Source organism: Mus pahari, chromosome 8 (assembly GCF_900095145.1).
Source record: "Mus pahari chromosome 8, PAHARI_EIJ_v1.1, whole genome shotgun sequence".
Lineage (NCBI taxonomy): Eukaryota > Metazoa > Chordata > Mammalia > Rodentia > Muridae > Mus > Mus pahari.
Window position 1 is genome coordinate 87,935,712 of NC_034597.1, and position 15,162 is coordinate 87,950,873.

The 15,162-nt window shown below is 42.9% G+C and overlaps 1 protein-coding gene across 1 annotated transcript in view; it reads left to right on the forward strand.

Moving 5' to 3' along the window:
• The window catches only part of Klf5 (Kruppel like factor 5), a 16,128-nt gene extending 2,527 nt beyond the window's left edge, over positions 1–13,601 (forward strand). Inside the window, exons 2-4 of the mRNA XM_021203566.2 lie at positions 288–1,167; positions 2,321–2,380; positions 12,097–13,601. Coding sequence (XP_021059225.1) covers positions 288–1,167; positions 2,321–2,380; positions 12,097–12,275 — 1,119 coding nt within the window. The 3' untranslated portion in view covers positions 12,276–13,601. The remainder of the gene's footprint in view (positions 1–287; positions 1,168–2,320; positions 2,381–12,096) is intronic.
• Positions 13,602–15,162: the final 1,561 nt, after the last annotated feature.

Sequence of the window (15,162 nt, forward strand, 5' to 3'; positions counted from 1 at the left end):
GAGAGAGAGAGAGAGAGAGAGAGAGAGAGAGAGAGAGAGAGAGAGTTGATTGCATCAGAAAATGTTTTGACCCTCCACCCCCCACCCCATTTGCCTTTTTCGCTTTTTGTCTGGGGATGATTTGGTTAACCCATAATTAAACAATCGACAAAATAAACGTGTATGTTTATAAGCAACACTTAGGAGTTGGTCCCTGTACTCCTGTCGAGTTTTTAAGTGAGCCATATTTATTTCTCTTTCCTGACTTGAGTCTGGTAGATGATGTGTATTCATCTTTTCTTTTTTAGACAAGATGTGAAATGGAGAAGTATCTGACCCCTCAGCTTCCTCCAGTTTCGATAATCTCAGAGCATAAGAAGTATAGACGAGACAGTGCCTCGGTGGTAGACCAGTTCTTCACTGACACTGAAGGCATACCTTACAGCATCAACATGAATGTCTTCTTTCCTGACCTCACTCACCTGAGAACTGGCCTCTACAAATCCCAGAGACCGTGCGTGACACAGATCAAGACCGAACCTGTTACCATTTTCAGCCACCAGAGCGAGTCGACCGCCCCTCCTCCGGCCCCCACCCAGGCTCTCCCCGAGTTCACGAGTATCTTCAGCTCCCACCAGACCACAGCGCCACCGCCGGAGGTGAACAATATCTTCGTCAAACAAGAACTTCCTATACCAGATCTTCATCTCTCTGTCCCTTCCCAGCAGGGCCACCTGTACCAGCTATTGAATACACCGGATCTAGACATGCCCAGTTCGACAAACCAGACGGCAGTAATGGACACCCTTAATGTTTCTATGGCAGGCCTTAACGCACACCCCTCTGCACACCCCTCTGCTGTTCCGCAGACATCAATGAAACAGTTCCAGGGCATGCCCCCTTGCACGTACACCATGCCAAGTCAGTTTCTTCCACAGCAGGCCACCTACTTTCCCCCGTCACCACCGAGCTCAGAGCCTGGAAGTCCTGATAGACAAGCTGAGATGCTCCAGAATCTAACGCCACCTCCGTCCTATGCCGCTACAATTGCTTCAAAACTGGCCATTCACAACCCAAATTTACCTGCCACTCTGCCAGTTAATTCGCCAGCTATCCCACCTGTCAGATACAACAGGAGGAGTAACCCGGATCTGGAGAAGCGACGCATCCACTTCTGCGATTATAATGGTATGTGATCTGTGTGCTCAGGGCATCAGGAGGGTTTCATGTTCCAGGGTGCTAGTATGTAGGGTATACCCGACAGTTAAACAAATCATCTATTCTTAATATTTCTGTGTTTTACGCTGGTGTATAATGGCATAAAACACCAGCCATGGCAATTCTTGCCTTTAAGCTCAGCAACGAGGCCGAGACAGGGAGATTTACATGTTCAAACTAACCTGGGCTACATAGTGAGATCCATCTATTTATTTATTTATTTATTTATTTATTTATTTATTTATTTATTTATTATTTTTATTTACTGGTTAGACCATTCTAGGAAATAATCTAATTTGGATTTCTTTCTCTTTAGTAGTAAATGAAACTTGGGATTCATTTAGTCTAATAGATTGTAGCACCAGATTCTAAAGTCTTTGGAGATTGTGTAGGTTGATAGACAGTGTGTGTGGTAAGGACCATTCAGGTTGCAGGAATCCCTTGGTAGGTACAAGGATAGATTTAAGAATGGTTGTTTCCACTAGTGTATGCTCATTCTTGAATGAGATACGTGACCCAAAATATAATTGGACAGTAATAAATATATTTCCAAGTTGCAGGCATAAGCAAGTTTATGATTAATGCGGGACATAATTTATTGACTGCACGATGTGGCATGACATGCTAAATGAAAAAAAACAAAGTAGGATTGTAGAAAATTATAGTCATCTCCGATAATGACTTACCACTGTTATTTCTACATCTATTACATTAAATATACATACATACATACATACATACATACATACATCTCACACACACACACACACACACACACACACACACGCGCGCGCGCGCGTGCGCGCGCACGCTCCACGATTGCTCTCCATTTACTGAAAAGTACCTACTGGAACATAAACACAGAATTTCCATTTGTTGGTTGGCTGGATTAACCTGTGTTCTTTGCTCCCCAAAACGATACAAAGAGCAGATCACCTCTGCCTTCTAATAAGGTCAGATGGGCACCTTGAAACTTCTTAACCAAAGCTTCCACTAGACTCTCTAGCACAAGAGAGTTCATCTTTAGAGTCAGGTTTGAAACAGTGAATCATCGAATGTAAAGATTTCAAAAGGCCCTGGAGAGAGATGACAAGCTGTTCTTCCTCTGTTCCCTTTCTTTCAGGTTGCACAAAAGTTTATACAAAGTCGTCTCATTTAAAAGCTCACCTGAGGACTCATACGGGTAGGTAGTAACCTCCTTGCTCATTCTGCGAGTTGTGTAAACAGTATAAGCAGCATTCATCCTTTTAAAAGGCCAGTACGTGTTTGATCTCTTCTTTCTTCTGTCAACTTTTATTTTTTAATGGCCTACCTTTTCAGCAAGGGCTTGCTTGGCTCAAACTTCAGTTCCCCAAGAAAGTCTGGTTCCGGGAAGGCTGAGGTGTCCCCAGTGAGACCTTGCCCTGTCACCCCCACATAGAATTAATGACCCTCGAAAGGTAAATGGCGGTGTTTACTAATGGATTTTAAAACTTTAATGGCAATGCTATTCCTGTCTTGAAAGAAGGAAGAAAATTCTCCTTGGTAAATCATCTTGCTTCAATAAGGCCCCCTTTTAAGCTAAACTTTTCCCATCACCATGTTAGGCACCAGTGTTTAGCACATCATCTTCAGTTTCACCAGTGGCTTCAAATATTTGTGTTATCCTTTTTGCCATGTCTGAAAAGTAGGCCTAAGATCGGAAAAGTATGGAAGAGTGTGACCAGGATGAGGGGCGGGGTCTTAAGCATTCCTCCCCAGCCAGCCCCAGGCCTTGGCTTGTTTAAGGATGGCCTCGTCCATCCTTAAGTCTTCCATTTCATTTTCTTTTGCAGCTTGCTTTTATGTCCAGTCTCTAATTATATTTTGATATGTTTTGTTAAATTCACAGCAACCCCTTGCCTTGTAGGAGCTATTCATTTTGAAACCGCCTTGTATCAGAAATACTTCAATACTTTTTCCAATGACATTCAGTAGCATACTTTATTAGAGGGTACCTACCCATAATATTCTCAAGTATCTGGATGGTTACTATTATAATTTTCTTAAAGAATAGCCCTGAAGGAAAAGACAGATATAAAAGACTGCATTCCCCCCACCCCCCAATAAATACATCCTCCTTACCTAAAGTTCAAAGAATAAGTTTGCTAATAAAAGCAGTGACCTAGCAAAATGTATTATTCCATCATTGCTATGGAAACCAGAGTATTCAACAGTTCCTTTGAATGGGTTGTTGGATTAGTGTGAGGACTTGACTCTCCCTAGGCTGGAGGTTACTATGGAAATTGAGTTTTGATAAATGAAGTAGTTATCTCTAACCGCTGCATTAAAAAGTAAAAGCCTTTGGACAAAGGTCAGTGCCAAAGCAGAGCCCTGTGAGAGTTTCCTTTCAGACATTTTGTGTGTGTGTTAGGGAGCAGTGCTTGGTAATCTGAATGCCTAACACTTCCTAAAACCCAAGTGATAGCTGTGGGCTTTCCGAGAATGGCTTTTAAAAGAAAAGGCATCTCTCGTTTATCTGTGATAGGAATGAAATCATTTGAGCCTGAGGTCGGTTTGGTTTTTTGTCGGCAGGTAAGCATGAACAGAATAATCCAACAGACGATTCAAACTCCAATCTAAAAATCTCCCAAATGATGTTGACAGGTGCCAGAAGAGGCCATATAGAAATACTAAAGCAACCTACTAAAATGTCCTTTTGTAGACTAGTGTTAGGGAGACACTGAACGTGGGGTTTTGAGCTTTGGATCAAGGGGAAACAGAAGTAGTTTAGGAACATTTGAGCTGTCTCTCATCACAAGTCCTTGAAACTGGAGATAGGAGAGAGGAAAGGTATTCTTGAGGTTAAAGTCCCCATAATAAAAGAAGTGTGCAATTGCATATACCGACATAATCAAGTGCTTATTGCAGGCACTTCATCAGGCTATATCTAAATAGCCTTTCCCCCTGTCAGGGTTTACTGCTCCGAATGGAATGCTTGTACCTGGGATCCTGGAACTTGACCTGCTGGCAGAGAAATTTAATAGTGGGTCGTCCGAACAATGCCCGCACTAATTAAAAAAAAAAAAAAAGCAGACTAAGACGGAGGATCCAGTCCTAGTCAGGGTCCCATGGAGCATCTTTGTCACATGATCATAAATATTGTGGTCTTAAAACATCTAATGAGTAAGGCCATGTAACTGCAGTTTAATGAAGTTGTTTGATAGTCTTTCAGATGCCTTGGGGGGGGGAGTGTAACAGACTTGCTCATCTGGCTAAACCCGTTCTTAGGTAATCATGGAGCACGGAGGCTTTCTCCTCATTTTTAGTTTCTAGACAATGCCTTTTAAAATTACCTGTGTGCTGGCTACCCTTGTCTCTCCTCCCTCCTCCTGCCCTGAATGTGCAGGAAGCCACGGCAGGCTTGTGGCTTGTCTTTCTTTCTTTTTTTTTTTTTTCCCTTTCTCCTTCGAATGCCCTGGTAGTTGAAACAGTTTTTTTGTTTTTCCTTTCTGAATAGTACCTCTGACTTAATAGCTTGTCCTGTTTTTCTTTCTGTCCCATTGCCTCCCACTTGGAAAACTTGTTAGGGGGCTCTAAAAAAAACTACATGGCAATATTGACTGTGTATTTGATGATATTAAAAGAAATGCAGGCAGAGCGCGAGGCACCCCAGCCTTTCTGTGCAAAGTAATTGTAGTTGCTTTTTTTTTTTTTTTTGTCGAGTTTTCCAAGTTCGTGGACTTAAGATTTCTTTATAGAGAACACATACCAAAAAAAAACCCTTAAGCTCTTCCGTGTCTGGTCAGACATAAGCTGTGTCTGTATTTATCTGTATGTAACACAGCACACTTGGCTACATACAGGCATCCTTTATGTGGGTGAGAGGGCGCTTGTGTGCTTGTGTATGTTATTTGTGATACATGCACATTAATTAATATGCTTCTGTTTAGAAATAGTTAGGACTGCCACAGTGTCAATAAGTAGTCTATTCCCAAATTAAATTACTTGTACTTTTGATAGCATTTGAAAGAACATGTCATTGGAGGTCTTCCGGCTTGTGATGTTTGCAAAGGAAGGTACGCATTGCCATCAGTCTGCAATTTCTTTCTTTCTTTTTTTTTTTTTTTTTTTTTTTTTTTTCGAGACAGGGTTTCTCTGTCTAGCCCTGGCTGTCCTGGAACAACTCACTTTGTAGACCAGGCTGGCCTCAAACTCAGAAATCCTCCTGCCTCCGCCTCCGGAGCGCTGGGATTAAGGCATGCGCCACCACGCCCGGCTCCGTCTGCAATTTCTTACTAGTACCCTTTCAAAACAGCACAACTCTGATTGATAAACTGTCTTCTGCTGTCCGTTAAAGACAGAACTTTCTGCATTCTATCCTACCTCAGCAGTGTTTCCTCCAGTCAGACCCCTAAATTCCACAATGAATATGTATAACAATTTTCATCCTTGGCTTTCTGGTCAAGGTAGAGTTGACAGCCGTATATAAAGAAGTATTTAGAAGTAACACTCAAAGGAGTCTACACAACTGTGCCTCAAATGAACATAACAGATACTTGAGTACTGTGTTCAAGATCCCCGATGAAGAGGGACAGTTGTCTATCCTTCAGTGTGAAAATTCTCTTCCTTCACCCTTCACCTGCTGTGGGAACCACATTACTCAGTGACATTTATCTAAGAGTTGTTAGCATGTGTGCTTGTAAGGACATAATTTTGGATTCTGCTTTAGTTTCTAAGCTTGACTTGGGCACCATGCAAGTGCATCCTGCAGCCAGTGTACAAATGTCAAGCCAGGTCCTTGCTGGGAACTCCTTCTATCGGCTTTATCAGAGGCAGTTTTAATAACGCTGGCTGCTGAGATGTTAGAATGGGCATTTCCACTGAAAGAACCTTCCAACTTAACCTATGCAGAGGGAGGGATTTTATTTCAGGCCATAGTGGACAATGGCGCTCGTATGATTTGGATCTAGAATAGATGGATATCAGTTACCTATATAACCTGTGTCAGAATAAGCATCCCATAATAGAAATATTCTGTACATACAATATCTAGTGAAAGTATGGCATTGAAAAGCATCACCATTCGGGGATTGGTGAAATGCACTTGAGTTCTTTAAGTATTGGGTTTCACTTGTTGCTTTGAATTTTATTTCATTTTTTTACCTTAACATTCAGGTATTTTTAAAAGAGTAGTGGCTTAAGCAACTTGTTAACTTAGACCCCAAGAGAGGTACTTAATGAATGTGAAAGCTTAGACACAATTTCTTTTTAATGACTCACTGGTGAGACTAACCTGCTTCGAGGAGTCCTTCCATCAGAAAAACATTTACATAGGAAACTGATCAAACATTGTTGATAAAACTTATAAAGGTTAAAAAGGATAATTTAATTCAGCAGACATTTCTGATTGGTTCAGTGAAGAATCCAAAGAATCTCATCTTACCCTTCAGGTTTTAAGCTCTCGGTGGAGAGGGCTCCTACGTAGATGAAGTAGAATTGCTGGAACTGAGCTAGAAGCAATCGTGCATGTGAGGTGGAAAGCAGTATTTAAAAATATACATTTTAATTACCCGGGAATTTTCCCTTGCTAGGTATTTTTAGTTCTATCTGATGGCCTACATCTTTTCTGGTGAAAGATTAGAAACAGTCATGTCCTACATGAGGGGAAGTGACTCTTTGCCTGCCTGTGACAATTCATAGTCCTAGACTTCTAGCAGGCCTGTCTAAAGAGACCAGGCAATGCTTTTGAGGCACACAGTGTTTGGCTTTTGCCTAAAAACCATCTGCATAGAATGGGTTTTCCCTTTGGCTGTTCCTAAAGAGGCATGTCAGCTGCTGGGCGGGGCGGGGGGGGGGCAGGGCAGGGCACAGGTTGAAGGCTAGGTAGGGGGAAGGGCTTCAACTTGATGATTCATGTCCACTGTTAAGTGCTTCTTGAGGCTGAGAATTAGCCAAGTGTATAAGGAGGAGCAAGGGACCACTCCACCTGTCCCTTCAGCCTCCACAGCAAGGGCATGTCCCTTCATTTCTACTCTCCAACAGACGAGCAAGCTCTGGCTCCCCGTAGGAGCCCCGGTGGAGCTTGTGCCCAGCCTCCAGGCCTTTCAGAACTACTCCGGTTCTATAGAAGGAGTTCTGGTTACAGAGAATCTACATCCTGTGCGTCTTTGGAATAAGGGATTCTCGAATTTAATCCTGAAGATGCTCAAAGCAAGGTTCTCATCTAAATATTTTCACATTAATTACCCCAGTTGTCCCCAGGCCTCAGCCAGCCTTCCCTCCCTCATTTTCATGATGAGAATAACTGCTCAGGTTTGGCCCATACAGTTTTCAGAGGCAGAAAATGGGAAATGCAGAACAGGGATAGTCAGGAGACCCCATCCTTTTCCTTCCTTGCCCGGGACTTCATTAAATAACTGATTGGCTCTAATGCATTTGATCTGGGGTCTAAATCCATCACCTGGTGCGTGAAAACCATGCCTGCTAGCACTGAGCCACATCCCCAGCCCCAGTCAAAGTCAGCGCATGTGGTGAGGACAGTGCAGTGGCTACTCGCTGTCTGTTAGGTTTTTTTCTAGAGGGAGGGAGAAAGAGGAATTGGATTTAAAAGGATGCAGTGAGTTGAGAAACAGAGATGAAGAAGTGGGTTCCGTAATGAATGGGCCACTACTGACATCCAGGAAGCCTTAGCTTACAGAGCGAACCTTCCTGTTCCAGTCTAGGAGACTGCTGCTCCAAACACACAACCTCTTCATGGAAAAGTACTAGCACGGTTGTATAAAGAAACAAAGACAGTGAGCCCAAATCACTATCACTTTTCTCAGATATGTAAATCAATCCTATTTTCCCCATAATTCCTCAGTTGCTATTGAGTCTGTTCCAGGAACACCCACAAGACAAGGTGATGTGGGGGAACACAGATATTGGTCAGACACCATCTTCCTCTCGCTAAGCACCCCAGTGCAGGCTGTGCCCACTTCAGCTCTGGGTGTTTGAGGGCTTTTAATATATTAATTTAGACCATCTTTTCATCATTGAAGGAAGCATACCTATTCACTGTAAAACAGACCTCAGAGTTACCTCATTTCCTTTGTTAGAACAGTCTATGTGGAACTTTCTAGAAAAGGGCCTTGCTGTCAGACTATTGAGTATGTTCAACAGAGCAGAGAAACCTCCATTCTATTGTATAGTTGGCTCAAAAAACTGTTCAGAGAAAAATAGATAATGTTTTTATTGAGGTTTTTTTTTTTAATACATGGCAAAACAAGCATTCTCTCTAACACAGAGAAGGGAACCCTCTATAGGGTAACACTAGAGATTGCCAGTTCTAGTGTGGAACAGCTCGCAGGGTCCCTTGAAACTGTAAAAAGATGGGTCTCTGTAATGGGCCAGTCCAGCCACAGTGTGCCTCAAATCTCGCACTACAGGCTTTTACAGGCCTTCGAGTCCTTCAGAGTCCTGTGCTCTTCACGAGAGGCTGTAGAGTCCAAGTAAATTTGAACACTATGTATGTACTCATTCCTAGAGTCAGAGAGTGTGGTAATGTTTACTAATGGAAGACTTAAGTGTGACATTAAGAAAGCAGCAGACCAGGACTCCTAATGTGGAGCCGATCAGTCAGCTTCTAACTTCTGGAGTTGGCTTTTGGAAGGTTGAATGCAGAGAATTGCCTAGCTTTAGAGTCCTGGAGACCTGATGGTGGCTTGCCTCTTTCTTCTGGTAGTTTCTGCTGAGGATTTTATACAGTATGCTAATGAGCTTTATCAGCAAGGGGAGTGAGTGTGTTTCACTTGGGCCTATTCTTCAGACTGGGGCTTCTTCAGCCATCTCTGTGAGGCAGAGACGCAAAGGCACACTGTGCGAGCGATAAAGCACAAGCCAGGGGTTCCACAGCACACAAGCCTGCCACTGTGTTCCCTTTGCCCTGCCGTAGCTTGACGCTAGCAGCAAGACTTAAAAATAAATACAGTGGATGTCGAAAGAGCTTAACCGAGTATTTCAAATTGGTGGTATTGGAAAGAGATTCTTTAAAAATCCAATTAAGCTTTTGAAAGCTCTATCCTGTTGAAATATAACTTGGAGGAAGTCAGTTTGCTTTCCCAGAACTACTGGCCGTAGTGTTTCTGGCTGAGGAAAAAAGGTTTGAGCCTGCTCCTCAGCCAGAAATGGGGTCCCAGCTTCCTCTGCGATGTTTTGCTTGAACAGTGTTGACACTTGAACAAATCCCATAGAAACTGCCCCAAGTGGGATAGTCGTCCCTGCTTTTATAGTAAGCCTTGGCCCCCGTTCCTGCCCTTCCAGACACTGGTGGTATTCTTGGCTGAATAAGCTATAGATGCACATAAATTGAGAGCAAAACCCCAAATGTTTTAGGAACTTTAATGGCTACTGTATGTCAACCAATCAGTAAAGTCAACTTGACAAAATATTGCTGCAGTTTATGGCTTTGCAGCCAATAAAAACAGTGAACAAAAAGAGTTCAGTGTCCCCTGCTTCTAACATAGACCATGAAAACTCCATTCTGTGCTATGTAATTATTAAATTCAAAAGGGCTTGAATGATCCTTCTTAAATTGGAACTCTGAGGAAGTTTTTTTTTTTTTCTTTCTTGATTTAAACACCAGAATTAGACCCCTCTCCCCGGTGGAATGACAGGAAAGCCATGCTTGGTTCTGTAATTTTTTTCACTAGACTTTTCTGTGTGAGGCTTTCTTCTGTGTGATTGACACCCCTGATCCAGAAAGTAACAGTTGCCACTGCCATTAAAGTCTTTCTGTGAATCCAGCGTTGTGTGTGAATGTAAATGAAAGAGAAATGACTTTTTGATTACTTAAAAGCTTGGAGTGGTAGTGTAACTTTCTAAATTGAGTTTTCTATGAGGGAGTGAAGCACACACCTTTAAATTCACCAGACAGAACTACATGGTGAAATGCTCAGTGATTCAACATACACACACACACACACACACACACACACACACACACACACACACACACAGAGAGAGAGAGAGAGAGAGAGAGAGAGGAGGGAGAGAGGGAGAGAGGGAGCACCTGTGATGGAGGAGAAATTTAGAATCGAGGTGTTCTTCGTTTGACTTGGTTTTTCGAGACATGGTTACTCTGTGCAGTCCTGGCTGTCCTGGAACTCACTCTGTGGACCAGGCTGGCCTTGAACTCAGAAATCCACCTGCCTCTGCCTCCCAAGTGCTGGGATTAAAGGTGTGCACTACCACGCCCAGCTTTTTTTTTTTTTTTTTTAAGATGATATGTAGTGTAGGGTGGTTTCAAAATCATAATCCCCCTGCCTTTTCCCTGCCAGTACTGGGATTATAGGAATTGACCTTCATGCCTGGCAGAGATGTGCATTTTAAGAAATGGTATCATAGGATCTTTGCATTAGAGGCAGAAGCAGGGCCACAGAGGGAAGGCCAGGGTGAATTCTTGTAAGGGAAGGACCAGGCATGCGATTCATTCTGGCTGTTGCTTCTTTGCTCTGTTAGACTGTAGGGTCACACTTAGTGATCAGGACAATGAAGGGTATATATTGGTCACAGTCTGTGGACGCTGCACAGTCTTTGTGGACACTCACATTCACCCGGGTGGTCACTAGTGTCCAGAAGATGACACTGCTAAACCAAGTTAAACAAGAAAGGTTGTGCAGTGGCTCTGCTCAGAACTACCGAGTTTCTCCACTTTCACCCCTAAACTGGCTTTTAACAGCCATCTTCCTGCCTCAGGCCAGCCAGAAGAAAACCAGTTTTGAAAGGAAGTTGGGGGAAATAAATGTACTCATGAAAACCCCAGCAAAACAAATAACAAATGAAGTCATGACAAGTTGGGAGTGCTCAGAGACATGAAATTTGGAGAATTTGGCGTAGGAAAAAAAAAAAAAAACCTACATGATCCTAAATAGCAAATTGAAATTGTATTATAAATATTAAGTGATTTTGGAAGTGGCTGGCACATTTGGGAGAACATTAGTGATCATAAAGATTGTACAGTGGGATTGACTTAGATATCAGCTCACTGTTAAATGCAGATGGCTGGGGATAAAAACCAGAAAGATAAGGGGTCAACAGTGTAAGCGCCCCCAGGCCTGGCCTTCTCATTTTTTGTTTTGTTTATTGTGTTCCACAAAGTTGCTGTCGCCTGGACAATTGCCAAATGGGTTCCTTACTGCCTTGGAACTCTATGTAGACCAGGCTAGCCAAGAACTCACAGATTAAGCCGGGCAGTGGTGGCACACACATTTAATCCCCGCATTTGGGAGGCAGAGACAGGCAGATTTCTTGAGTTTGAGGCCAGCCTGGTCTACAGGGTGAGTTTCAGGACAGCCAGGGCTACACAGAAAAATCTTGTCTCAACACTCCCCCTCCCCTCCAAAAAATAGCTCAGATAAACCATCTTCCTCCCAAATGCTAGGATTAAAAGTGTGCACCACCAAGTCCTATGTCATAGAATTTTGATAATGTATGGAGTGGCCGTCATTATATAAATAGTTCAATATACTTGTGCACCAGCAAATGCTAGAATTCTGGGCTGGAGACAAGGGCTCAGAGTAGCCCTCGCCTAACATGCTGAAGGACACAGGTTTAATATCCTTAGCACTTAAAAGAAGAGAGAGCCTCTTGCCTTCCTTATTAATGTGAATCTGAGTAACCACCAGACTCTAGATTACTTAGGGATTTTTTTTTAATATCAAATGCAAAATGTTTATATAAAGCAACTAAATTTTTAAGTTTCCTGGTTTTCTGGTCGGCCTTGAGTGGTGTGGAAGGCCGGGTGGACCGATTCCCAACATCCCATGTATACCATTCTCGCCGCTGCTTGGGGGGGCTGGGGTGCCCGCGCTGCGCGGTTCGCAGTGGGTATGGGGTGTGGGCTATGCCGCTCGCTGGTCTTGCAGCAGAACACCTCACCCTGTCTTTTTCTTGTCACAGGCGAGAAGCCCTACAAGTGCACCTGGGAGGGCTGCGACTGGAGGTTTGCCCGGTCGGACGAGCTGACCCGCCACTACAGGAAGCACACGGGCGCCAAGCCATTCCAGTGCATGGTGTGCCAACGCAGCTTCTCCCGCTCCGACCACCTCGCGCTGCACATGAAGCGCCACCAGAACTGAGCGAGCAAGCGAGCGCTGCGCCCACCCGCTCGACGCCTCGCGGTCCGCTCTGCCATCCTTTAAACCGCAGACCTAACTTCATAAAAAAAAGAAAAAAAAAAGAAAAAAAGAAATCAAAGGAACTGGAAATGTATATTTTGTACATTTGAGGCCACAGGGAATACATTGTATCAATACCAAAGTGTTTGGTCATTTTGAGAAGCTGGAAGCTTTGATGTCGTGCTTAACCACTAGCTTTATCCCAGCAAACTTCCTCTCCAGACAGGCAGGCGCATCTCAGCATGGGGAACCGGTGGGGGTGCACGGGGTGCGTATGCTGCTTCTATAAAGACTGCACACACGCAATCATGTGTGCCATTTTTTTAGGGTAAACAAACCGATTAGCAGGCACCCAGACAGATTGTCAAGATTTTACTTGACGTGGACTCGTTTTTTCTGAAGATTAGATTATTTCCAGAGATGAGAGGTACTCGGTGTACCTGGCAATTCACAAATAGCCATTGAACAAAATTCTTTTGGTTTTTGTTTTTTTTTGTTTGTTTGTTTTATATGAGTTGCCTATATTTGCTATTCCGAATTTTGTAAATATGCAAATCAGCTTTATAGATTTATTACAGGTTTTTAAGGATTGTTTGGGGGGGAGGAAGAAATCGTACTTTTGAAAATAATTATGAATACATTTACAATTAGAATTTGTGGTAAGATACCTCTCAGAAAAATTACCAAATCTATTTCTTTGGGGAGGGGATAATGATTCAAATGAGAGTAAAATGCAAATTTCACTCACTGATTAAAATTAGATTTTATTTTAAATATGAGAGTTTTTTTTATGTGAATTTAAACAGAAATGCTTAAAGATAGTTATGATATACAGACGCTAATGGTCTTTACCATAAGTTAAACAGTATCTTTTTTTTTTTTTTAAAACATGGAGGAGGACTCTTGTGGCTGTGTACCTTGTTGAACTTAAGACTCTGTTTTCACTCGTGGAAGCATTGAATTTCCAGTGCAGTTTCTCTCTCGAGACTAGGATGTTTGCTCATGCAGTGCTGTTGGCTAAATGACAATTTATGCGGATTTTTGCATGTAATATCCAGTGAGACACAGTAATTTTATTGAAATTACAGTGCCACATAGTAGTTAACCTGTTAATACTGACTCGTTGTCTGCCTTTGATATCAGTGATGTGTTGAAAACTTACCAATATGCAATATGGCTACGAATGTGACATGGATGCTGTTAACCAAAGGGCAGAAATCACAAGCAAAATGCCAAAAGCGATCTTAATTAAAAATCTAATTTTGTTTTTAAAATATTGTTTTATCATTATTTATTTTGTGGTAATATAGTAAGTTTTTTTTTTTTTTTTAGAAAACAACTTTCATAACTTGATAAATTATAGTTTTGTTTGTTAGAAAAGTTGCTTCTCGACGTGTAAATAGGCGACAAACGGTGTAAATAGTTTTGTAAGGCTCCAAAATGTTTATACATGGACACACCTACATCAGAGGCGTAACTCGGCTGCTGTTCTGCTTCTTCCCTTATTTTTGTATTGTGGTAATTTCCTATGCAAATACCAGAGCAAGCAGCTGTAGAGCTGTAGAATTTTTTGAGAGAATGAGATGTTTATATATTAACATTTTTTTTTTGAAAATAAAAAGTGCCTAAAAGATGTATGTGGTGCCTTCTTGACCCTCCATATCATGAGCACATATTATAGTCCTAAATCAAGTTTCTTCCGGTGGGTAGCATCAGGAGGGTGAATGGATGTGGGGGTACAGGCTTTGCACTCCCAGCCACGGAGAGGCTGGATCGAAGGGCGCGGATAACCCTTGGAATCATAACTCCTTGAAGATACAAAGCTGAAATCGGGCCTGGCTGTGTGTCTCAGTTTTAAGTAGATTGCCCAGCCTGCGTGCCTTGCAAGAAGCAGGCAGAGGAGGCACACAGCTGTAATCCTGGCCCTCACAGGCAGGAAGATGTGAAGTTCAAGGGTTACCCTATTCCACAAAGTTCAAGGCTGTCTTAACTATAAAAATAGAAACGAGGTGTATAGGGAGGGAATTCACAAATGCTGAGGTTTTTGTGATCTCTGGACCCCTTTAGCCTGGTCAGTTGGAGGCAGTGACTTGTATTACTTTGGGGAATTGTCGAAGGCGAATGGAAATTGGATTTATTTCTGTTCCTTTTAGGCTGTATCTATGTAGCCCTTACTGGCCTGGAGCTTGCTGTCTAAACCAGGCTGACCTTGAACTCGCAGATCTCTGACTCCAGGCACTGGGATCGAAGGCGTACTTGCTATGGCACTCAGGCAGGACTGGGATTTTTTTCATACAGGTTTGTGCATACCTGTATGAGTGACAGCTAGCCAGAGCTCATTCCTCTAGAAGCCTTTTTCCCAGCAGCAGCACCAGAGTCTGAACCCTTGGGACCTAGAGAAGTTCCTTCTCAGCCTGTGGTGGGAAATAGCTGGGTCTGCAGCACCTTAGAGTTCCAAAAAGCAAGGTTATGGGTGAAAGCTTTCCCTACCTCAGGTACGGGCTGTGTCAGAATGAGAAACACTTGCTTGTAGCCCAAGAGGAAAGCTTCATCGTAGACGAGAGAATGCAGAATAGTTAACTATGTAGTCACTCCATCTTGAAGGGAATCCAGCGCTCACAAGTGTAGCTTGCAAGACCACTTTCCTCCAGTAAGAAAAGGAGGGCACCAGGTGACTACAATGGGTTGACACTATTCTGGCCAGGTGACACCAACAGGGATAGGTCATGTTGACAGTGTGTCTGTCCCCTTCACGTGACCTGACAAAAAAAACACTTGGCTCTGGTCTTAGAACATCTACATTCTATGACATGAGAGGCAAGAGACAGCACTTGGGCATCCTATAAAA